This window comes from Echinops telfairi, unplaced genomic scaffold (genome assembly GCF_000313985.2).
Source record: "Echinops telfairi isolate 266 unplaced genomic scaffold, ASM31398v2 ScPeMD7_7424;HRSCAF=8462, whole genome shotgun sequence".
Taxonomy (NCBI): Eukaryota; Metazoa; Chordata; class Mammalia; order Afrosoricida; family Tenrecidae; genus Echinops; species Echinops telfairi.
Window position 1 is genome coordinate 2,087,050 of NW_022111324.1, and position 23,942 is coordinate 2,110,991.

The 23,942-nt window shown below is 41.0% G+C and overlaps 1 protein-coding gene across 1 annotated transcript in view; it reads left to right on the plus strand.

Moving 5' to 3' along the window:
- Window positions 1–12,737: 12,737 nt before the first annotated feature.
- NUF2 (NUF2 component of NDC80 kinetochore complex) overlaps window positions 12,738–23,942 on the plus strand; it is a 38,736-nt gene continuing 27,531 nt past the window's right edge. The window contains exons 1-4 of the mRNA XM_004706767.4: window positions 12,738–12,780; window positions 17,409–17,551; window positions 20,158–20,232; window positions 22,576–22,652. Coding sequence (XP_004706824.1) covers window positions 17,429–17,551; window positions 20,158–20,232; window positions 22,576–22,652 — 275 coding nt within the window. The 5' untranslated portion in view covers window positions 12,738–12,780; window positions 17,409–17,428. The remainder of the gene's footprint in view (window positions 12,781–17,408; window positions 17,552–20,157; window positions 20,233–22,575; window positions 22,653–23,942) is intronic.

The following is a 23,942-nucleotide window of genomic DNA, read 5'->3' on the forward strand; positions in this document are numbered from 1 at the left end:
TGTGGGCTATTATTTCTATAACTAAAAGGACAATATTTAAAAGATATATCAATGAAAATTATCTTAGAAGGACAAGGTAGGTGGTCTTGCACTACTTGACCTCAAAATCTATTGCACAGCCACATTTGTCAAACAGCCTGGAACTGGTGTAATGATAGATACATGGACCAAGGGAACAGGACCGAGCCCCAGAAATAAAAGCATTTGCCTACAGACAACTCATTTTTGACAAAGCCTCAATAAACGTTAAATAAAGGCAAGAGATGCCTTCTTAAAGAAATGGTTCTGGACAAAAAAATCATTATCATTGTAAATGACCGTGAATGAAGAGTGGAGACTCAAAGCCCATTGGTAAGCAACTGGACACCCCTTTACTGAAGGGTTGTGGGGAGGAGATGAGCCAGTCAGGGTGCAGAGGAGTAACGATGAAACATATAACTTTCCTCTAGTTCTTAAATGCTCCCCCCCAGCCCACTATCATGATCCCAATTCTACCTTACAAATCTGGCTAGACCAGAGGATGTACATTGGTACAGATAGCAACTGGAAACACAGGGAATCCAGGACAGATGACCCCTTCAGGACCAGTGATGAGAGTGGTGATGCCTGGAGGGTAGAGGGAATGTGGGGAGGAATGGGGGAACTGATTACAAGAATCTACATATAACCTCCTCCCTAGGGGGATGGACAACAGAGAACTGGGCGAGGGGAGACCTCGGACAGTGTAACATATGACAAAATAATAATAATTTATGAGTTATAAAGGGGAGAGTGAAGAGGGAGGGAGAAAATGAGCAACCCATATTAAGGGTTCAAGTTGAAGGCAAATGTTTGGAGAATGATGATGGCAACACATGTACAAATGTGCTTGACACAATGGATGCATGTATGGATTGTGATAAGAATTATACGAGCCCCCAAGAAAATGATTTTTTTTTAAAATGGTTCTGGGAAAACTGGATATCCATTTGTAAAAGAATTAGACAAGAACCATATTTCATCCTATGCAACAACAACAAAAAAAAACCCAACTAACTCAAGGTGGATCAGAGACCTAAATGTAAAGCACAAAGCCATCAGGATCATCAATGAGAAAAATTGGGAGAAATCTGAGGGCCCTAGTGCAGGGCATACATGGGCTACCAGATGTACACCGTGGAAGACAAAATGGATGAATTAGACCTATTAAACATAAAACACTTGTGCACATCAAAAGATTTCATCAAAAGAGTAAAACAAGAGCCCACAGCTTGGGAAAAGCTAGTTAACAATGACATAAAGGATAGACGACTCATTACTAAAATCTACAGTATACTTTAAGCCTACAGCAAGAAAGGTGGGAAAAGGACCTGAAGAGACAAATTTACAAAGTATGGCACCCAAATGGCTAACATGCACATGAGGAAACACTCTCCTTCACTAGCCATGCGGGAAATGCAAATCAAAACAATGATGAGATAATGACGAGAGACTATCTAGCACCCACAATCGTAGTCCAATTTAAAAAAAACTGAGAACAACAAAGTCTGGACAGGGTATGGAAAGATTTGAAAACTTATACACCGCTGGTGGCCCTGTAAATACATCCAACCACTGTTCAAAGCAATATGGCAATTCCTAAAACAGCTGGCAATAGAAATACCATAAGACCCAGCAATGGGACAAAATGAGGAGCTGATGCCAGGGTCTTATGTGGAGAGCAAATGTTTTGAGAATCCTAAGGGTAATGAATGTACAAATGTGCTTTATACAATTGATGTATGTATGGATTGTGATAAGAGCTGTATGAGCCCCAATAAAATGATTTTTTAAAAAGACCCAGCAATTGTATTACCCCATTCTTTGGGGGCATATACCCCAAAGAAACAGGAGACAGATCATGAACAGATGTATGTTCATGGCAGTACAGCTCACAATAGCAAGAAGTAGGAAACAGCCCAAATCTCCAACCGTAGAAGGATGGATAAAAAATTTGGTATATTCACACCATGGAGTACTATGCATCCCTGAAAAACAGTGATGAAACACTGAAACACCTCACGACATGGAGGGATCTGGAAACCATTGTTGTGAGTGGAGGTAGTCAAAGACAAAGGGACAGATGCTGTATGAGTCTACTGCTGGAGGGATGAACACCAGGATGGGAGTCGGCTAGGCTTTCAGGGCATCCAGTCTGCTGGCAGGGTGGTCAGCGAGCTTGGTGGAGAGCTGACTGGAGCCCAGGAACCGCGCACTATCCTCTCCATGTGTGTATTTGAAGGTCAGTTTGGCAGAGAGGTCCTCACATCACAGGGATCAGATTTTTGAAAGTGGGGAGGGAAGGATGACCATGACAGCTTACTGCAGTGGTTCTCAACTTTCCTAATGCCGTGACCCTGAGTACAGTTCTTCATGTTGTGGTGACCCCCAACCATAACATTATTTTTGTTGCTACTTCATAACTGTAATTTTGTTACTGTTATGAATTGTAATGTAAATATATGATATGCAGGATGTATTTTCATTGTCACAAATTGAACATAATTAAAGCACAGGGATTAATCACAAAACAATATGTAATTATATATTGTGAAATATTTATGTGTTTTTTGATGGTTTTAGGCAACTGCGAAGGGTCGTTCAACCCCCCAAGGGGCATTTGACCTCCAAAGGGTCGCAACCCACAGATTTAGAACCTCTGATTTAGTGGCTGCCATGTCCAGGTATGATAAGGTCCCCCTAGAATGGCAGACACTCCTACCAGAGGGGTGAGGGATAGTGATGGGAAAGTCAAGTCAGGATGGGGAAAAGGAGCAGATACATCTGGGAGAAGATGAGTGCATGTTTGTTGGTAGAAAAATGGGGAGGACCAACTTCCTAGTGGTGGGGAGGGGGATATAACGACCAATACTTTTAATGACCCTAGGAGGAAGTATGCCTGCGAATATGCTCCGATTAAGCCACATAGGTCCAAATTTGTGCTTACCCTGGAAATCCAGGCCATGAGCATAGATCACTGGGACATTGAATCCTGAATCTTCAAGGTGCACAACACACTCCAAAGGCCAAACTGGAGGATCCAGTGTGGAAACCCCACCGGGTGAACTGGAGTCTACCTCAAACACACCTTAACCCAAGGACTTAAGACTGAAAATTCATGGTGTGTGAGGAAGCAGAAGACAGCTATACCAAGTGTACTTTACTGTCTGCCGACAGACTAACATTTATTACTACTTCAGTGACCTACTTGCTGTGTTAAGAAGTATATTATTCTGGCAAATCTGTGACTGATACTGTCTGTGCATAGTATTATACATTTTCCCTGACCACCACCTCCCATTGTTTGTGCAAATTGTGTCCAGTGTCATAAGGATTTATTCTGTACAACTGAATAGTGTAGGAATTGAGATATATAGTTATCCTACATTCCTTTCTCAATAGTGTTTTAAAAATTAGTACCATGGGTGAATCAATGACACTATAAACAGAAAATCCTTATGCTCCAGGAAGATGATCAATATGATTCTCTACCATAAATTAACAAGGGTGTCTCTAAGGTGAGCCAGAAGCAGATATAAAACATACATTCAGGAATGGATTTGGGGCTCAAACTTAATCCTAGTTCTTATGACATGGCCCTTCTCAATAGTCACCCTTAGGAAGGAAACACAGAAGATATGGGTGCTACAGCAAAGTGCAGTGAAGAAATTAGATGGTGCCCAGCTATCAGATATAATAGCATCTGGGGTCTTAAAGGCTTGTTTCCAAACAAGCAGCCATGTAAATGAGATGTCAACTAAGTCCATATGGAAGAAGCACAGCAACATCTGTGATCCAAGGAATGTAAATTATAGAATCCAAATCTGAAGAAATAGTATCAGAGCTTCAATTGTGCAAGTCTGGTGTGCAGAAGACTATGGATGACAGTGGAAGACCAAATACATTTTCAGGATCTACAAAGGGAATAAGCTTCCTGTGATTTTCTTCTAGCCATAATTAAGGGATGGTATTAACCTGGTAATCACACAAAGCATACTGGAGATATGGCCACAGTAGATCAACAGCTAAATCTGGTTTGATCGGTTACAATCTTGTCATTTGATCCGCACCTCCCCTTACACTTTGAGCTTGATCTGATTTTTAATATTTTCTGTGTGTTGTTGTTGTTGTTGAGGGGTCTATCTCTGTTGTATTTTGTCATTGTTGATAGCCTTCTGGAATCTTTACTATGTGTTTTTCTATGTTTTTCAGTACGTGAGATCCAGGAGAAGTGAATCTGTAGAGATAACAACTAGAATAAGGGGGGTACAATGGGAGGTGTTGTTAGTCTGGGTGCATGAGAGAAACAAATCCACAGAAACTCATATGTATAAGAGAGAGTTTTATATAAAGGGTAAGTGTGCATCAAGAAAACATCCCAACCCAGTGCTGCCCAAGCCCACAAGTCCGACATTAACCCATAGGCCCATATGTCCAACACCAGTCCACAAAGTCCTCCTCCATCTCGCCGCCCTTCAATTAACCCCACATGTGTTTATTGGCCATGTTGTCACAATAAACTTTAACTAAAAAGAAAATTATCTTAATGGTACCAATTTTGAATCTACACGGCCACTTATAAGTACAAGGCACTGTGTCTGCTTAGTGAATACAGAAAACCCCCTCCCCATTGCCATTGGGATGACTCTGACTCTCCTAATAGGGTAGAGTATAATTGCCCCATAGGGTTTCTAACGTTTTTTACAGAAGCAGACTGCTGTATCTTTCTCTGCACAGTGGTAGGTGTTGGGTTTGAACCATATATCTTTGGGTTAGCAACTGAGCACTTTTGCCGCCAGGAATCATTACACATAACCAAACCAATCCAAACCCACTGCCATCCAGCCAAGTACAATTCAAAGTGACCCGAGACGGGTCTACAAGACTAACTCTTCACAGGAGCACAGTCTCATCTTTCTCTTATGGATGGGGAAAAAATTGGTAGGTGCTATTTTTAAAAATTATTATCAATTAGGTGGAGGTTTGTATTTCAGATAATCATTGCTTTATTCATTAACTTAAACAACTTATCTAACTTCCCAATAGCTTGCTTTGTCTGCACACCCCCTTCATTTTTCCTCCCCTCAACCCAATAGGATATTACCTTCCCCTTCAAAAACAAGGATAAAATTAGATATTACTACTTGGTACTTACATAGAAATGTGTGGATAAAACACTTATATATAGCCTGCATTATAGACAGGATTAGGACCTATGAAAATATGTTGAATACTTACAAATAGTTTTCTTCTAAGGGTTCATTAAATAGGTTGTACATTAAAGGCTTACTTTGAAAATCACTACCATGAAGGAATCAATGGGGTTGATAACATGACACTAGACTTTGGCTGACACTAGACTAGACATGACACTAGACTTTGACTAGTTATTGCAAAAATTTTCTGATTTTTGATACTTTTGTTGTTTTCACTTTTTCAAAATTTCCCTTCCAAATGGATGATTAATTTTAAAATGAGAGTACTTTGATATTAATTTTTTCCTTGAGACTCTCATTAATTCCTTGGAAATTATTGGAAAGATCACAGGATATTGTAATACCAATACTGGAAATACCAGGGCATACAAATTAAACATTTTAAAGACGTTCAATTGGGCAAAACTTTTTTGCAATAGTCAATGTTTCAATGATTCATTCTTTTTGAAAATTTTTATTATTTTATTTATTTATTTTCAATGATTCATTCCTAAGACTCTCACAATGGTGTTAAAGTGATATTCCCAACCAAACTCGCTGCCATCGGGTCAGTTCTGCCGCATCGTGACTCCCTAGCTTCGTGTCAAAGTAGAAAAGGTTCTGAACACACCACGTTTTTGCTTCCCTGGCTTTGGTTGAGAGCGCTTCACCAACCTGCAAAGGAGATTTTATACCCCTTTAACAGTTCCAAGCTAAAATACTTCTCTGAGTCCTTAGCAAACACTGCTGCAAGTATTCCAAATGTATGTCTCAGTTCCCACATCCACACAAAAGGAACAGGGCTGCGGAGTGGAGTGGATTAGTAGGGTCGGGATGATTCCAACTCCAGCTGATCAACTCTGGCTGATTTCCTCCCCAGAGGGCTTTTCGCCACTGTGGGTCTTTTCAGATCGTCACTCTCTTTCATTCAGAGAGGCGCTCCCTGGACCCAAACTGTCGACCTTCAGGTTAGCACCCACGCCCCTCCTCCTTTTCACTGCCATCAAATCAATGCTGACTCCCAGGGACCCTGGTGGGATCCCAGGCGGTAATTGTTTAAGGGGGCAGGAAGTGCAGTCTTTCCAGCAGCTCGGGTGGCTTTGAATTCAATGCTACTTTTCTTCAACCTGAATTCTAAAAACATATTTTAAAGCCAACATATTTTGAATATTTTTAAACCTAGACCATTGTGTTCAGTGTTTATCACTTTGATTCTGTTTACTTCTATAAAAGAAAATAAATTCTTTGACAAAATGAAATTTATTAAGTTTATAAGGTTACTCTTAATACAACACCGCCACCTAGTGAATATACCATAAATAAAAAATAAAAGATTAAGTCCAGAATGGGAAGCACCTATTAAGAAATGGTATATGACATTGGACAGTCATAGAGTGTATAAATAAATAATATGGGGCCAAACATGCTAAGATGATCTCAGATTGTATCAATATCCCACCGTCTACAGAGCAGATCACGGAGTTTTGCTTTCAGTTCACACAAATTGAAGACTTTTGTCAACTTTTTATTTCTTGTAAGAAATATGGGTGCTTGAAAAAGTTCATAGGAAAATAAGATGATCACTGGATTTTCCCAGGAACTCTTTGACACCCCCTTGTACGCAGAGCACACTGTGAGGTCAGATATGTAAAAAGGACTAAAGTACATATACAATGAAAAGGAAACTCTTTTTCACCCTGAATCCCAATTTTCCTTTTCAAAGTCTACTACTAGCTTCTTCCCTGCGATTTATGTCTCCAAAAAAAGGGTTCCGTTCAATAAGATTGACCAGCTTGTGCTGGGTGAGTGAGTACGGGGAGGCCAGTAATCACTAAGAACTAGTTCTGTATAGCCGCAGAGACAGACACAAAATAGGCTATTTCAATGTCTTATGAACTTTATTGATTCTAAATGTGCAAAGAATGCACCTCAAAGAATCTCCTTACACCCAAGTTTCATTTAATTGGACATTGTGTCATGTAAACCTCATAGGTGTCTCAAGCTAGACATGAACAAATAGACATGAGATACATAGAAGAAACAGGAGAGAAGCAAAGAGAACTTGGTTTCAAGGAGGACCATCTATCCTGTGTAGCCGAGAGGTCGACAAAGAGAAGCACTGAGCAATGTCATAGATGGAGAAGGCGTATTTCATTCTTGGATACATGTGGGAATCAAGAGAGTGCATGGGCAGGGAGTTAGGGTATATGCTGCATAATACCTGTGGAACACAGCAACAGGAAACCACAGTGGCTTCTATGGAACCTCTATTCAAATAAATGGGTCACTGGCAACGACTGTTGCCTAGAGTTGATTCTCACCCATAGAAACCCAGTAAGATACAACTGCTGGTCCTTTGGGTTTCCGAAGTTGTCATATTTTATGCAAGCAGATTGCCACATCTTTCTCCAGCACTGTCATATTTTCATGCAACTAACACCAGGAGCCCTGGTGGCGTAGTCATTATGTGTTGGGCTGCTAACTGCAAGGTCAGCAGTTTGAAACTACCAGTTCTGATGAAGAAACATGGGGTTTTCTACTCCTGTAAGGAGTTACAGTATCAGAAACCCAAAGGGCCAGTTCTACCCTGTCCTATAAGGTCACTGTATGGCAGCATCCACTTGATGTTAGTAAGTTATTATTATTTTTTAACACATGCATTATACAGTGTGTTAGTCCGGGTAGACTAAAGAAACAAATTCATGGAGACACTCATATATGTATAAGAAAGAGCTTTATATACAAGAGCAATTGAATATTGAGAAAACATCCCAACCCAGTCCAGATCAAGTCCATAAGTCCGATATTAGCCCATATGTCCAATACCAATCTGTAAGTTCCTCTTCAGACTCACCCAACACATACAATGATGCCAAATGCAGGAAGATCTCAGGTCAGTGGGTGGAATGTCCTGTGGATCCAGTGGTGGTAGAAGCATCTAAGTGCTGGGATGGGTCTCCACATGGCTCCTCCAGCTCCAGGCTCTGGCTGCATCAGTGTCATTCCTTGTGTCTTGCCAGTAGAGAGTCTCTTAGGGAGTGAGCCTGTGTCCTGCCTTCAGTGAGTTATTTATCTCCTTAGTGCTTCCAAATGAGGTCATCAAGCTGCGACCTGATTGACAGGCGAAACTCCACCCCTTCACTCTAATGCTCTCAAATTGACAACAGATAATATAACTACCATACACAGCATTTAAAAAAATGTTTTATTGTCATATAATTCACACATCATACAATTCACTAGTTTAATCATAGCAAGAAGAGTTCTACAATCATCATCACAATCAGTTTTAGAACATTTTCTTCATTCTTATATTCAACGTTATTAGTGCCTCATTTCCCCCCAATCTCCCCTACCATACCCTCAAAGAAACATTAGTCCAGTTACTCTCTCTATAGATATACCTATCCTGGTTTCATGTACAGGAAAACATTAAAACAAATCAACCACCCCCTAACAATAACAAAGCAAAACAAATAAAAACCTCAATTGAAAAGAAAGTAGAAAATATTAAAAACAAGGTCAAATGTACAAGGTGTAAATTTTAACCTAATTGCATCTGCAATAATCTACTTTCCATGCATTCTGCAGGATAGCAAAGCTGGTCACATTCCTGGTCTATGGTGGGCCTAGCATTACACCACTTTTGCAATCATGGGGCACCCTTGTGTTAATTTTCTACATCTTCGGTATATACATGTGCATGTTACTTATGTATGTGTTTTATGTGAAAATTATTGTAGCATTTTATGAGCTAATTAATTCCTCATATCTAGGAAGGGGCATTGGTGGTACAATGGGTTAAGCATTGGGTTATTAAGGGAAAGTGGTTCAAAACCACAAGCTACACCGGCAGAGAAAGAGAAGGCAGCCTGTTTCTGTACAGATTTCCAGCACCGACACTCAGTGGAGCAGTTCTATTCTTTCCTATCGCATCGCCTGGAATTGGGATCCACTGGCAGAGACACACCCCACAGACAGAACAATTACGATTTTAAAGCTGCAGACTACCTCAGCTGAAACAACTTACCTGAGGCCACATGGGTAAGTGCTTGAGTAAGGGACTTAAATCCAGCTTTCTGCACTCCAGAGTGGTTTTCTCACAGTGCTTTGCTACCTAGAAAACATGGCCTAGTGAGAGATATGCAAGTATCTTGTTAGGTGCAGTTGGGTCAGTTCCAGCTCATAGTGACTCAATGACAACAGAATGAAATACTGCCCTGCCTGGTCCTATGCCATCCTTCCAATCACTGGTTACGCTACTTATGGCATGCCTAAGTAGTATTAAGTTGATATGATAAATACCAATAAGAAAAAATGGTCTTCTATCCTTTTCACATTGGTTCTCAGTATGTGTGTGTATGCGTGCATATACACATACGTGAATGTACATAAAATCTACGTTTGAGTATTTCTAGAGTCTGGCTTTAAGATTTACAGCAATAAAGTACACACAGAAAGAGAAGAAAGATAAATGAATATAAAATATGGTTATTTAGAATCTATGTAGACTTCTAACCAATTGGTACAGTTCTTTCATACACAAAGAACAAATCAGAATTTGTGTCTACTTGCATCACAACACTTCTAGGATTAGTTTTCATTCCATGCAGTCCAAACTTTCCATATACTAATATACAACACACATCAGATAATGCTGTACCCTGTGGCCAACTACAAGTACTATTATGTTTCCTGGTGCCCCAAACCTCAATAGGATTTAATGGCAAGCTGGCCTGTCATGTCTTCCCTTGCAAGACTCTGACTTAGAATGTAAAAACTGTAGTGTTTCCACTCTTGCCTGAAAACCCATGTTTTAAAAAAGCACTTTCTTGGTTCCTTATCTGAAGAGCCCCAGTCACTCCTGCACAGGCCAATTTGGAACATGTCAGTGGTGGGAAGCTGCTTCCTGCCTCAGAGCGCCTGGTGCCTGCATCAGAATGAACTGAGAGCGAGAACAATCTGGACGAGGAGCCGCTCTAGACAGTGGTTCTACTCTAGAGAGCGCCATTTACTGTACAACGTGAGGGAGGCGGGGGAGACAATCGAGTTTGTTTTCTTGCCTGTGAGAGGATTAGACAAATTGAACTATCAAATTCCTTTACTGTGTCATGATTATGAACTTAGAATCACAGGACCTTTTTCCAAATCCTGGCTATCAAAACTCAAACTCAAACAAACGCATTGCCATTGAGTTGATACCGACTCATAGCAACATATCTATAGGAAAGAGCAGATCTGCCCTGTGTGTTTCCGAGACTATAAATCTTAGGAGTAAAAAGCCTCATCTTTCTCCTTCTGAGAGGCTGGTACGTTCAAACTGCCAACGTTGTGTCCAACTTGTGATCATGGCTTCATCAGGGGTACTATATTACTTGTGAAATACGATGCCTGGCTTCAGCAGGTTGCATAATCTCCCTACGATTCCAATTTCTTATTTACAAAAGGGGGATAATGACAATATTTATTTGTAGTCCAGTCCCTTTTTAACAAAACTTAAGTGAAATAATGCCAAATATTTGTAATAGTGTTATTAACCTGGGACTCTGTAACTGAGTCCTCTCCTACTGTGTAGTAGCCCACCACAATTAACCCCAATGTAACCCTACGGTACTAATTAGCCCGAGTGTACCATTTTGTATTGACCCAAGTGTGGCCACTTTGTAACTACTGTTCTTTTGTAACTTCTGTAACTGCTGATTTGTTGCATTTATTTTTGAAATTGTTGATGTTGCTGGTAAACTCCCATTTTATCTTTCTAAGTTCATATTTTTCCACATAGCAAGACACCACCTGCCTTGTTTATTCCACAGTATAAAAACTCCCCTCTTAGCAGGAGGAAAGAAAAAAGAAAAAGAGGAAAGAACAAGAATGTAAAAAATTATATATATGTATAAATATTGATTTGTATATATGTAAATATATAAAGATAGGTGTATTTGTATATCATTTAAATACAAGGAAGCAAAAGGACTTTGGGCCTCTACTTAAATCTTACCTCAGTACAAAAAGTTTGTTCTAATAATGTGGCGATGTATGTTACTCATTTTCCTGGCATGATTACTGAAGACAAAATGGGTGCATAAGCAAATGTAGTGAAGAATGCTGATGGTGCTCAAGTATTAAAAGATATAGCATCTGGGGTTAAAAGCTTGAAATTAAACAAGCAGACATCTGGCAGGGAACCAACAAAGCCTACATGGAAGAAGCACACCAGCCTAGTTCAAAAGCAAGCAATCAAATTGATGTGAAGGAGCGTGGACAAAGTGGAGACCCAAAACCTACCTGTAAGATAACAGTCCCTCACAGAAGGGCCACAGGAAAGGGATAAGAAATTCAGGGTGCAGTATAACACTGATGAAGCACATAACTATCCTCTAGTTCTTTAATATTTCCTCCCCTTACTATTATGGTCTTCCTCTTACCTCATTAATCTTGTTAGACCTGGGTATGCTCATTTGTGTAATTAAGATCATTCAATGCATGAAATCTAAGATAGATGCGCCCTTCAGAAATAGTACTGAGAGTTATGATTCCCGGAGGGTACTGGAAAGTGGGTTGGGGAACTGATAGCAATGATATAACCCTACTCAAGGGAAACAAACAGAATTGTAGGTGAACAGATACGTTCAGTGGTGTAAGATATGGAAATATATATATACGGTTGAGGGAGCGAGGGGATTAAAAGGGAGCTGATATCAAAGTGTTAAAGCAGTAAGAAAATGTTTTGAAACTGATGGTGACAGCAATTGTACAACTACGCTTGATCTTATTGAATTGTGCATTGTTAAAATATCTGTAAGAGCTACCAATAAAATGATTTAAAAAAAATAAAAAGTAAAACAAAAAAAAAGCACCCTCTTTAAGCTCAGTGTCAAGGGAAAATTAGTCTCCAGCCATCCCTTGACCGCTGGCTAATCAAGGCTTACTAGCTGCAATTAAAGTTGCGTTTTGTTAGTGGATCTCCTCCAGGCACAACTGAGAGCCTCCTGTCCTCTCCCGCTTGTCACTCTGAGGTGACAAAGCTTCTAAAGCCCTCTATTCACTTTTGACCATCACTTCGGAACCGCGTACGAGAATCTAGGTCCAAAGCGGAGAGGAAGGCCGAACGCCCCAAACAAGACTCTTCCTCTGCTCTACTCCAGAGGAATCAATATTCCGATGAGACGCCGACCCCGTGAAAGCAATGGTTCCGCGCGTCTTCGCCCGGTGCCCTTCCGGGAAATACAGCAACGCGTCCGGTCTCTATTGTCCCTGCAGGCACCCGGAGCGCAGGACGCGTAGGAAGTGCGTTCCCCGGAAGGGGAGGGACTTCCGGCGGGAGGCGGCAAGTTTGAAAAATTCGAACGGCCGGGTTGTTTATTTTTTTTCCCCCTCTGCCAGTCTTGGCCCCCGCCACTTCCGCCTTCCTCGGGAGCTTTGTGAGCTGGAAGGGTCGCAGGAGGACGGGCGAAAGGAGCGCCCCTCTCCCTTCGCAGACGCGGTCGGTGCGCAGGACGCTCCGCCGTGCTGAGCTCCCGTCCCGCGCCGCGCCGGCCGGGAGGCGGGGGAGTCCAGGCCTTGGGAGGTAGGGCCAACTCTAGTTCCGTCTCGTTCCTTTGCAACCCCAGAAACAGCAGAACCAGTGATGCCGTCTGGTGCTGCACGGACTGTGGACGAGGCTTAACTTGAAGCTAGTGTTTATCCGTTTGGGTTGTTAGGGTTTTTTAACGCCTTCATTGGAAGCCGGATGGTTGGTGTCAGTTACCTTCTAGTGGATTCCAACTCGAGGCGACAGACACCCTGTGTGCCCCTAAGCACTGCGCCGCTGGGTTTCCCAAGCAGATCCCGAGGCCCGACCCGGGCGCTTCGGGCTGGGTTCCCTATGAACCTTTCAATGCGTAATATCACCCCCACCTCTACCAGAAGTTGCTTAGTAGCCATGTAATTCTTTTTCTGTGCTGGGACAGGACGGTGCTATTGTTAGGCGTTGTCGAGTGGGTTCCTAGTTAGAGACTCTTTGACACTCGGCCAGTTCCTGGACCATCCTCACAATTGTTGCCGCCCTTGTGGTGGTTGCAGCCACTGTGCCAATCCATCTTTAAGGGCAATCAATTACAATGTAACCATTGCCTTGTGGTTTAATGAAAAAGACTCCAGGCCTTCTGATAAGGCTGTTTCTAATAATCATATTTAAAGATAAGGCAGGAGGTCTGACGACTGCAGGTGGGTGGAGAGCTAAATTTTTAGCAGCTACTTTTTTTTAGAGTTAAGGTCTAGGAAACCCCCAGGGGCAGATCTAACCTGTCCTGTTGGGTCCCTGTGAGTCCTATTCAACTCGATGGCAATGGGTTTGTTTTGGATTTGGGTTGACCTTGGCGATTAAGCAATGGATAGCTAACAGTAACTTGCCCTCTCTGCTGGAGAAGGATGAGGAACCTGTTCCCATCGAGCAGGAGAGGAGAGCCTTCTTTTTCTACCAAGGACTATTTGGATATTTATAACATTCAGGGCCTTACAAAACCATCAAATTAAAAACTCACCTGCTGTTTTGGTCGAACATTGTATTAACATTGTAATGCCTGGAACTGCTTCTCTTTGGTGAGACCTGTGATGTTGGCTGGTATTGATGACTTCATGGGCCTAATTTGACCTGTGGCCAGATGGTTTGTACCCACCCCCTGATGTAAATAAAGATTTATACCTGGGAAAACCCTACAACGGATCATTATGAGTTAAAAACCTACTAATGACAGTAGATTTTGTTGTTTGTTTTTAATGTTAATTCGGTAACCTGTAAGTCCTTAGTTACCATGAAAACTTATATTTAGTAAGGAAAAGATATTTGAAACTGCCTGAAAACTCAAATCTTGGGAGTGCTTCTATTTAATGTTTCCTTGATGCATGGGAGACTGGTGGTTAACAATTTTTTAATTGTTTTTAAATTATGAAACAATTGTTGTTTTGCGCTAACTCAAAGTTTCATTTTCAACAATTCAGCTATTTGTTTTGCTTTGTTTTGTCCGATTTTAATCAGAATGCTCTCTCAAAGTGCATATAGAAATACAGCTCAGAGTAAACTTTGTTTCTGTTTCTTTGAATTTCAATCCCTCCCCCAACCTACCCACACAATACTTAACCCAAAAAGAAAAGAGTACCTATTTACTCGCGTATAAGCCAGCCCGAATGTCAGCCGAGGCATCTGATTTTACCACAAAACTGCATTAAAAATATGCTGAAAAACTCGGTTTATACACAAGTACATACGGTATTTGCATGACACTAAGCATGATACTTTTTCTTGAATGAGTTCAAGGAACTGTACTTAATTCTTTGAAGCTGGGATTCATCTGCTAGTTGGCATGGTGCTTTTCCCTACTTACCAAACCTGCCCTCCTCAGCACTTGTGGTATTGCAGATGAAATAAGGACAGTGGCACTTAGCCCTTAATTTCTGCCCCTATGATGAAGGTGATTTTATACATACTATTTATATATACTTTACCCTGTCATTGATCTCACAGTATTGGTTAGAAGTCATCTCGTTATTCCTTTAAATTACCCCAGCCCCCAGTCCCTCTAGCTCCACCTTTCCTCATCCAAGCACACATGGATGGACTAATTGACACTAATTGTTCAATGAAAGAAAGATAGGAATTGTGAAGGATATAGAGCAGACTAACATGCACGCAAAAGGTTATGGGATTACTAAACTGTGAAAGACTTTAGGAAAAGCAGAAAAAACTGAACTTGGTGTAAGTGGGGTAAGTGAAATATTTTTGTATAGATGTTACATGGTCCAGTTAGTTTATAAGGATTAATCTAATAGCACTGTGTAAGACATTAGTGAGAAATATGTGCTATTAATAGTGTAGATGTTTATATTTTTCTTTATCATAATCTCTAATCCAGATGCAGCCTGTTTTGAAAAGGTCTTTTTTTTTTTAGTCTTTCTTTATTCCAGTCATTTTTTTCCAGTCATTTTTAAACCTACGATGGTTGTATATTTATGTTGAATGAGTAGAAAAACCAAACTCGCTGCTGTCATGTCCATGGTGACCCTATGGAACCGGGTAGCGAGTGCCCCAGGCTGTGCCTCTGCTGGAGTAGAAACTTCAGTCTCCTGCAGGGCGGCTGGTGGTTGCACACCGTGGACTTTGAGCTTAGCAGCTCCAGCTCGAAACCCCTATACTTCAAAGGGCACCGTACTGCAGAATAGGGTACCTTAATATGTGATCAGGATCTAGATACACAGAGTTTCTAGAAGAAAGCTCGACTACATGAAATTCGGTAGTATGAAATACAAAGCCTAGCTTAAGATTCCTATAATCAATTACTTAGAAGATGGAGAAGGCTTGGCTTGATATAAATGGGTCATGTTGAACAAGATCTGAGTAACTGATAATAGAGGTTTTTCCTAAGGGCTACAGTTGTAGTCTGTTAGGTCAGGCAGCCATTGCCTATTTACTGCATAGACTGTGTATAAGCCAAGTTTTTCAGCACACTTTTTATGCAGTTTTCATGGTAAAATTAAGTGCCTCGGCTGGTATTCGGGTCGGCTTACACTCGGGTGTATACAGACTGTTCATACCCTGCGTTATTTCCGTGACTGCTCCACTAGAGCAGAACCATTTCCATGCCCTGGGACGTCAGGCAATGCAGGCGTCGTGGGGAATGTCGTGGTCCGTTGGGGCAGCCCATTTCTCAGAGCCATGGGAAGAGAGAAGTACCTACAACAATGTCACATAAAGAGTGCTGAATAGAAATTATTCCTAGCCTTAGAAGAATAGGTTTCGTTATGATAGCTGAGGGATATGAAAGCTTTCTTCATGTTTTTAAAGATTTTAAACCACATAGTAACATGCTATGTGGTTGCAGTGACTAGAAGTAGGACCAGCAGATACAAGTGTCAGTGAAACAGACTTCTTCCTATCTAGTGTGAAAGGGCTCTTAGGACTGTGCTGAAATGGATTATTTCCTTGAAAATCCGCTTTCTTTGCCATTTGCAAGTGTTCAAGCAGAACTGTGAAGCTATTTATCTGGCATTTTTTACAATAAATACCTACATTTGTTAGAGATCAGTTAGGTAACTGAAACTCCTTGTTAGGCCTATTCTAAGCAATATTAAACCTAAAATACTAGATTTTTAGAATTGTGAGTTATTCCTGATTGTTTCCAGAACTGAATAGATTCACACTGAATCTCTGGGATCATTCTTTTTCCCTGGAGAGTGGGGGATGTGTAGGTAATAGAACAGGTGTTTGCTGAGTTGGCGGCTTTACTACTGGTTCTCCTCTTTCCCCCCTACTGTTCTACCAGGCACAGGGAGAGGTAGAAGGAACAGGAACAGCTATTAGTTTATGAGAGCTGCCAGAACTTTGTAAACCTAATCACAATACATTATAAGTATTGTATTAGTTAAATAAAAGGAAAGCTTTGGACCAGGTGTCTCTGTTTTGCGAGGGCGGCTATGTGTGCTATAGGGTGTTTAGCAGGATCTACCAGGCAGGTCGTGGCAATGAGAAAAGCCCAGATCCCCCTGGATGAGGGCTTCTGTGTTAGTGGGACACACGAGGATAACTCATAATCAGAAGATCTTCTTTTGTTCTTTCTAAAGTTTTGACGTCTGGTAATTGGAATGCCTGCCAATCACAGCATTGGATTCTCATTATTTATCTAGCCACTTGCATCTTAACCCTTATTAGCCATCTTACTGTGTTGACTGGGATGGTAAACCAGAGTCCAACTTTATTCTGTCCTCTATGGCTGTTGTTTATATGCTGCTTCTGCTTGTGGTGCTGCCTATACTCCTTCCTTTAAGGATTCATCCGCAGGATTTTAAGTCCTCTGCTTCTTAACGTTAGAAACCGAGCAAAATAAAATACTACAGAACTTCTTAGCTCTCTATTCAGCCAAAGAAAGCGGCATCAGGAAAATTTAGAGGAAAAAGTACTTTGAAATAAATATTTTCTTAAGCAATATAAATATACAAGGGCACGTCAAAAAGTTTGTGGAAAAGTGGAATTAATGGACATTTTCTATGAGCTTCTTGAAGTCCCCTCATATTTGTGCTTATCTTACTAGGTGTTTGATAATAACTGAAAGTATTGCGAACAGGTCAATCTGGCTTGCTACTTTTGTTCTCATGTATCACCTTCCAGAATTGCTGATTATGCCATAGTTGTAACTGTGTGGTTCTCTTGTTTTTGTTTTTCAGATACATAGGAGACTCCCAAGATGGAAGCTTTATCTTTCCCCAGGTACAATGTAGCTGAGATTTTGGTTCACATTCGGAACAAGATTTTAACAGGAGCTGATGGTAAAAACCTCACCAAGAATGATCTTTATCCGAATCCAAAGGTAACATGTAGTTGTCTTTGCACGTGGCACGATGCCATTTGAGAAAAAAGGGAGCTGTGAAATCTGTCATGTGACCACTACCATGCACCCTACTCTTTGGTATACGCAAAGTGTTTCAACCCAGATCCAATACCGAATGTAATTTAAAAATAATATTAAGCTTATATGGGGGCTACGTCTGCATTCCCATTAGGAATTCAATTCTTTAATACAGATTTTTTTCCTTCAAACACAGCCTCTAAACCACAGACTTATTAAAGTTTATTAAATTTATTATTATTATTCTTGCAGTGGTGGTCTGGGGGTATCATTTATTGGCAGGGCTCAAAGGAACTTACTCCAAGTGATTTCCAAACACAAACAATGCTTAGAAACAAATCTCTTTGGAAGCTTACAGATTAATTTTCTTGCCATATGCCCTGGGGGGAATTGACTTGTTTTGACAGATACTGGGTTTTTTTATGTTATTAAATGTAAAAATGAACTATATATGTCATAGGAAGTCTCAAAGCCTCCTGTGAGTTTCCTGTGTTGGTCCTGAAGTTACAACAGGAAAGCACCTGGTGTCGTGATGTAGATTCACATTTCTGAGCACAGCACTGCTTTAATTATTCACAATGGCATGAATAATTCGAAGAAATGGTAGAGCTTTAAAGTGAATACATTTAAGTTTATGGGGGAAAACTTACACAAATTTTCCAGGTTTTTCTCACTTTATTGCTTACGTAATAAGTTTCATCTAACATACTTTGGACATTATCAGGAGAGGCCAACCCATAGAAAACGACATCCGCTTAGTATAGTAGAAGGTCCGCAAAAACAAGGAAACTTTCCATGAGGTGGTCTGACACCGTGGCTGCAGCAATGGGCACAAACATAAGAACGAGTGGCATCATCGCATAGGACCAGGCAGCGTTCCATTCTTTCTTACATAGGGTCGCTGGGGTCAGAGCCCACCTCTCTCCACAGCGCCTAACGACACAAGACTTGTGGATGGAGCAGGACAGGTTCATCATCTAGCATTTGAAGACCACTGATTTGAAAGATTAAACTTCACCTCCCAGGCAACCTACTAAACGTCTGCTCCCTGGATCAAAGTGTGCACTCAAACTTGAATCCATCAAAGTTTCCGATTGTTTTTCCCTCTGTTTTTAATGCCTCCTTTTCACTGTCGTCGAGCTCCTGCTGACTCCTCACCTGAGTAGAAAGCCCTTTCTTTTCCCCGCGGAGCTGCTGGTGGTTTCAAACTGCTGACCATGTGGATTGCAGGCCAATGAATAAACACTATACCGCCAGGGCTTCTTTAGACATTATCAAATCTTAAATATGTTTACAATTTTGTTATTTATAGTCATAAGTAATTTATTTTGCCATAAATTTTTCTTAAAGATATTAGGTATGTGTAGTGCCAAATAGGAAAATATTGTCCAACATATATCTTCCAATCTTTCTGTCTCTCTTTTTAGGCAACAAAGCATTGTTATTTTTTTATAAGCTTTCAAAGGCAAGTGATACTTTTATAAGCAAATACATATATTTCTCCTGCCCCATTTATATAAATGGTAATTTGTCATTTTGTTCCTTGTCATCATTTCTGCCACATTCGCCACATTTTGTTCTGAAAGACCAACACAGGCGCTGGGTCTCTTAGGTTGGGTTTGGATATGCTTGCTCTCCTGCTGTTCAACCACTGACCCCATCAACCACTTATTACATAAGAGCAAACTGCGATGTAGCATGAAATGTTTTGCGACTTGGAAAAATTAAGCACTGACTTCCTGTAAGAAATGATGTGGGGGCCTTATTTGACCCACCCTGGCTATACGAGTAAGGAGACTCCAATCTCCATACTAGCCAAGGCCAGTTGCCACAAGGCAGAAGTCAGACGTGCCTCCAGCCTGTTTCTTTTTTTATCCCAGGGTACTTTTCTGCTGGGTTTGGCAATTCATTGCAATAGCTATACAGAATTCACAATACGTACTCACAATTAGTGGGGGTTACTAGGGAAGTTTTATCAGGTTACCCCAAGTTAGGGTCATAAAACATTAAAGATATAGTCTTTGGAGCACATCTATGCCTCTACTCAGCCAGCAACCAGGTCTCACTGGTCCTCAGCCTCTTAGCCACATGCTTGTGCCTGCATGGGCCAGGACACCAGCCCGCTGCTCTGCCTCCCAGTCTCATGAGCTCTGGTCTCAGCCCTGCAGCTCCTTGCTCTGGTGTCTCTGATTTCCATGCAGTAGCATGGCCTCTGCTTCCTCCGTCGCTCCAGACACAGAGGGATCTCATACTTGCTTCCTTGTGGGATCTTCCTTGGTGGTCCCAGGAATTCTCTCCACTCCTGCTTCTGAGGTGGCTCTCACACACAGTAAAATGGGAACTAAATCTCTTTTTTCACATATCCTATTTGCAAAATCCCAACCAGTCATTTAGTGGGCAGTACCAGAGACAAGAGGAGAGGAGCCATATTAAGAAATTTCACTTCACCATACTTATTCACCCTTTTTTTTCCTTTTCATCCATTGACCATCCTGCTGGATCATAACAATAGAGATGTCACTTTCGAGACATGTAGCAGTGTACTGAATTCTGTTTTTCTCTTGCAGCCTGAAGTCTTACACATGATCTACATGAGAGCCTTACAAATAGTATATGGAATTCGACTGGAGCATTTCTACATGGTGGGTTTATGATGAGAGGAAATTTTATTCTGTTATTACATTTTTCCTGTTTAGCATGCTGTGTACCTGGTTTTCAGAATAGGGAATCCTTGACTTTGTTTTTAATAAATGTAAGACTCGTGTACTGTTAATGTGACTTTGAAAGTCATGTCTGTGTGCATATATTTACAGGTTTAGTATTAAGGTAGCAGATGGACATTGGGCCTCTACTCAAGTACTCCCTCAATGCAAGAACACTTTGTTCTATTAAACGGGCATTCCATGATGCTCACCTTCCTGACATGATCGCTGAAGACAAGCGAGTGCATAAGCAAATGTGGTGAAGAAAGCTGATGGTGCCCAGCTATCAAAAGATATAGCATCTGGGGTCTTAAAGGCTTGAGGAAGCCGCCATCTAGCTTAGAAGCAACAAAGCCCTCATGGAAGAAGCACACGAGCCTGTGTGATCACAAGGTGTCAATAGGATCAGGTGTCAGGCATCAAAGAACAAAAAATTATATTGTGAATAGTGGGGGTGCAGAGTGCGGACCCAAAGCCCATCTTTGGCAACTGGACATCCCTTTATAGAAGGGTCCTGGGGAAGTGACGAGCCAGTCAGGGTGCAGTATAGCACCAATGAAACATAAAATTTTCCTCTAGTTCTTTAATGCTTCTTCCCCCTCCCCCAACTGTCATGATTCCCAATTCTACCTTACAAATCCAGCTAGACCAGAGCATGTATAATGAGAGTAGTGATACCAAGAGGGTAAAGGGAAGGTGGGGGAGAATGGGGGAACCAATCACAATGATCTACAAATAACCCCCTCCCTGGGGACGGTCAACAGAAAAGTGGATGAAGGGAGACATTGGACAGTGTAAGACATGCCAAAATAATAATAATTTATAAATTATCAAGGGGGAGGGAGGGGAAAAATTGAGCTGATACCAAGGGCTCAAGTAGAAAGAAAAAGTTTTTAGAATGATGAGGGAAACAAATATACAAATGTGCTTGACAAGATGGATTTGTGGATTGGGGTATGAGTTGTATGAGCTCCCAATAAAATGATTAAAAGTAAAAGAAACTATAAAAATAAATAAAAAGATCAAGTTTATACAAGTGGTTATTGGATTTAATGGTGGTTTCTCTGTATTGATATCTTTCATTTATACTTAAGATGAGAGCAATTGTAAAAGACAGAATGACTTAGAAATTATTGATGCTGTACAATCATTCATAGGTTTGTTTTCATAGACTTAATCAAAGCAAAGTGCTTTACAGCTGTTGTTCTACTCTCAGTAAGGACTCAAACATTACTGTAGATGATATGTAATATGATTGGATACAGTTGAAATGAGGCCACTAAACTTTTAGCAAATTCAGTGTTTCCAATCAAGAAGATAATTTTTCTTAATCTTTTTGTTGTTAAATCTTCAATGAATTATCTGAAGAAGCATTAATAATGTAACAAGTGCCTTTGTATTCTAACCATTAGGACTACATTTTATTTTAAATCAAAGTCTTTGATCTTTGAAAAACGTACTGGCTTTGTTTGTGAAATAGAGATCGCACTCTCTCATATGGTTGTTGTAAAAGAGAATATATGTAAAATGTTTTGCATATTACCTGGTATTTAATTAATTCTGTGCCCATGTGCCATCATCGTGGTGAAGGACTGGGCTGCTGAGGGAGTGTCAGCAATTGGAACGCACCAGCAGCTGCCCGGGAGAGATGGGCAGTGCGCCTCCAGGAAGAGGACAGGCTTGGGGAGGAAGTGGAGGAGTGCTGCTACGTCGTGGAGATTGCACCCCAAGTCACAAAGGAAAATGTGCATAGAGTGTCGGGTGGGAAACCGATTAGCTCTGTAAACTTTCACCCAAATCACAGTCTTAAAAAACAGACTTCGCTCTTGGAAACCTCATGGCGCGATTTTACTGTGCTGTCTATAGTTAATAACCGAGCCAGACTCACTGCTATCGAGTCAGTGCTGACTCCTAGCGACCCCTGTGGGTTCCGAGACTATAACTGTATATAGGAGTACAAAGCCCACTCTTTTTTCCCTCAGAGCTATGGGTGGTTTCGAACTGCCAACCATGGGCATCACAGCCCATTGTGTAACCACTCTACTCCCACGGCTCCTACACAGGGTCAGTAGGTGTCAGAATGACTTAATAGGAATGTTTTTGGTGAATTAACATTACTAATATTAAGAATAGCCCGAATTTTACTCAGGAATCTTTATTGCTTGTTTAATTTAATGATAATAAGTTAATATATTTTGACCTTAAGGTATGATTAAGATTTCTTGCAGCTTATTTTTCTCATTTTGTCTAACTTAATTAGAGTTTGTGGTTTTTTGCACTTAGATGCCAGTGAATTCCGAAGTCATGTATCCACATATAATGGAGGGCTTCTTACCAGTCAGCAATCTATTTATCCATCTGTGAGTAAAAGCCTTTTCTTTACTTATTCTCCACTAACATTTACCTTGATTTAAGCTTTCTTTGATGTCGCTATGCAACACAAACAAGTTTGTAACCTGTGATAAACTGGGAGAGCATATCTGATCTCTTGGCTTCCCTGTTGCTGAGGCAGCGTTCAGCATCCCTCCACACTCCGTCCGGTATTTACTGACTCTGACCCCAACAGTTCCTCCCATGGCATTCTACTTTTCTACTGGTTTCAGTAATTCATTGTAATAGCCACCTACAACTCCTACCTCCTACTCACGGACAATACTCACAATTGTGGGGGCTTATTAAGAAATAAGAAAGTCAGGTTCCATAAACAGTAAGCATACAGTCATTGCTCTACTGCAACACTTCTCTTCAGCCAGCAACCAAGTTTTTCTCTGGTCCACAGCCTCTCAGCCATGCGACGCCATGGGTTCTGCCTCCATCTACCAGGAAGTCTGCCTGTTGCTCTGTCTCACAGTCCCTTAGTCTCAGTGCTGCTCCTCTTGCTCTGCCCTGTAGTCTCCGTGCCACAGTCTCTGGTGCCTCTGGTCTATGCCTTGGCCACTTCAGACAGAGAACTGGAACGTGCTCTTCCCTTGAACTTGGGCTCTCTTTCTCCAAGATGGCTCTGATACCTAGAGTAATGGCCTTGATGGCAGTTTGGTTTTCTGTCTTAGCAGACCATACCTCCAAGGAAACAAAGGATAATGACTTAAGTTACACCTTCTGGTAGAATCTAAAGATACATCCCACCCTAATCCTGAACAGAGAGGGCCCTCCAAAATGGAAGTATAGCCACAGGAATGGAGTCCAGAATTATAATACATCACACAAGGAATTATGGCTAGAAGAGCCATATTAATTGATTCATCTCATAGCCTGACGGCTAAATTAAAAGTTGAGGTTCAAATCCACCAACAGTTACATGGACAGGCCTAATGATCTCCTTCATTAAGGTAACAACTAAGATAACTATAGCGCAGTTTCTCGTTTGTTTTTTTTAAATTCTGCAACATAAGAGGTTATCATGAGTTCTACTCAACTCAATAACAATAACAGGCTTTCTTAGTGATACGATTTGTGCATGCGTGGCATTTCTACCACATCCCTCTTTCACTTCATCTCATACATGAAGGGACTTCAAACAGTTTAAGGAAAAGTTTCATTGTCTTAATGCCATTTTTTCATGAGCTTGTAAACCTCCATGTACATTTAAAAATTGTAAGCTTCTGTTGAAACAGGTTAATTGCTTTAACCTGTGATAATTACGTGAGATG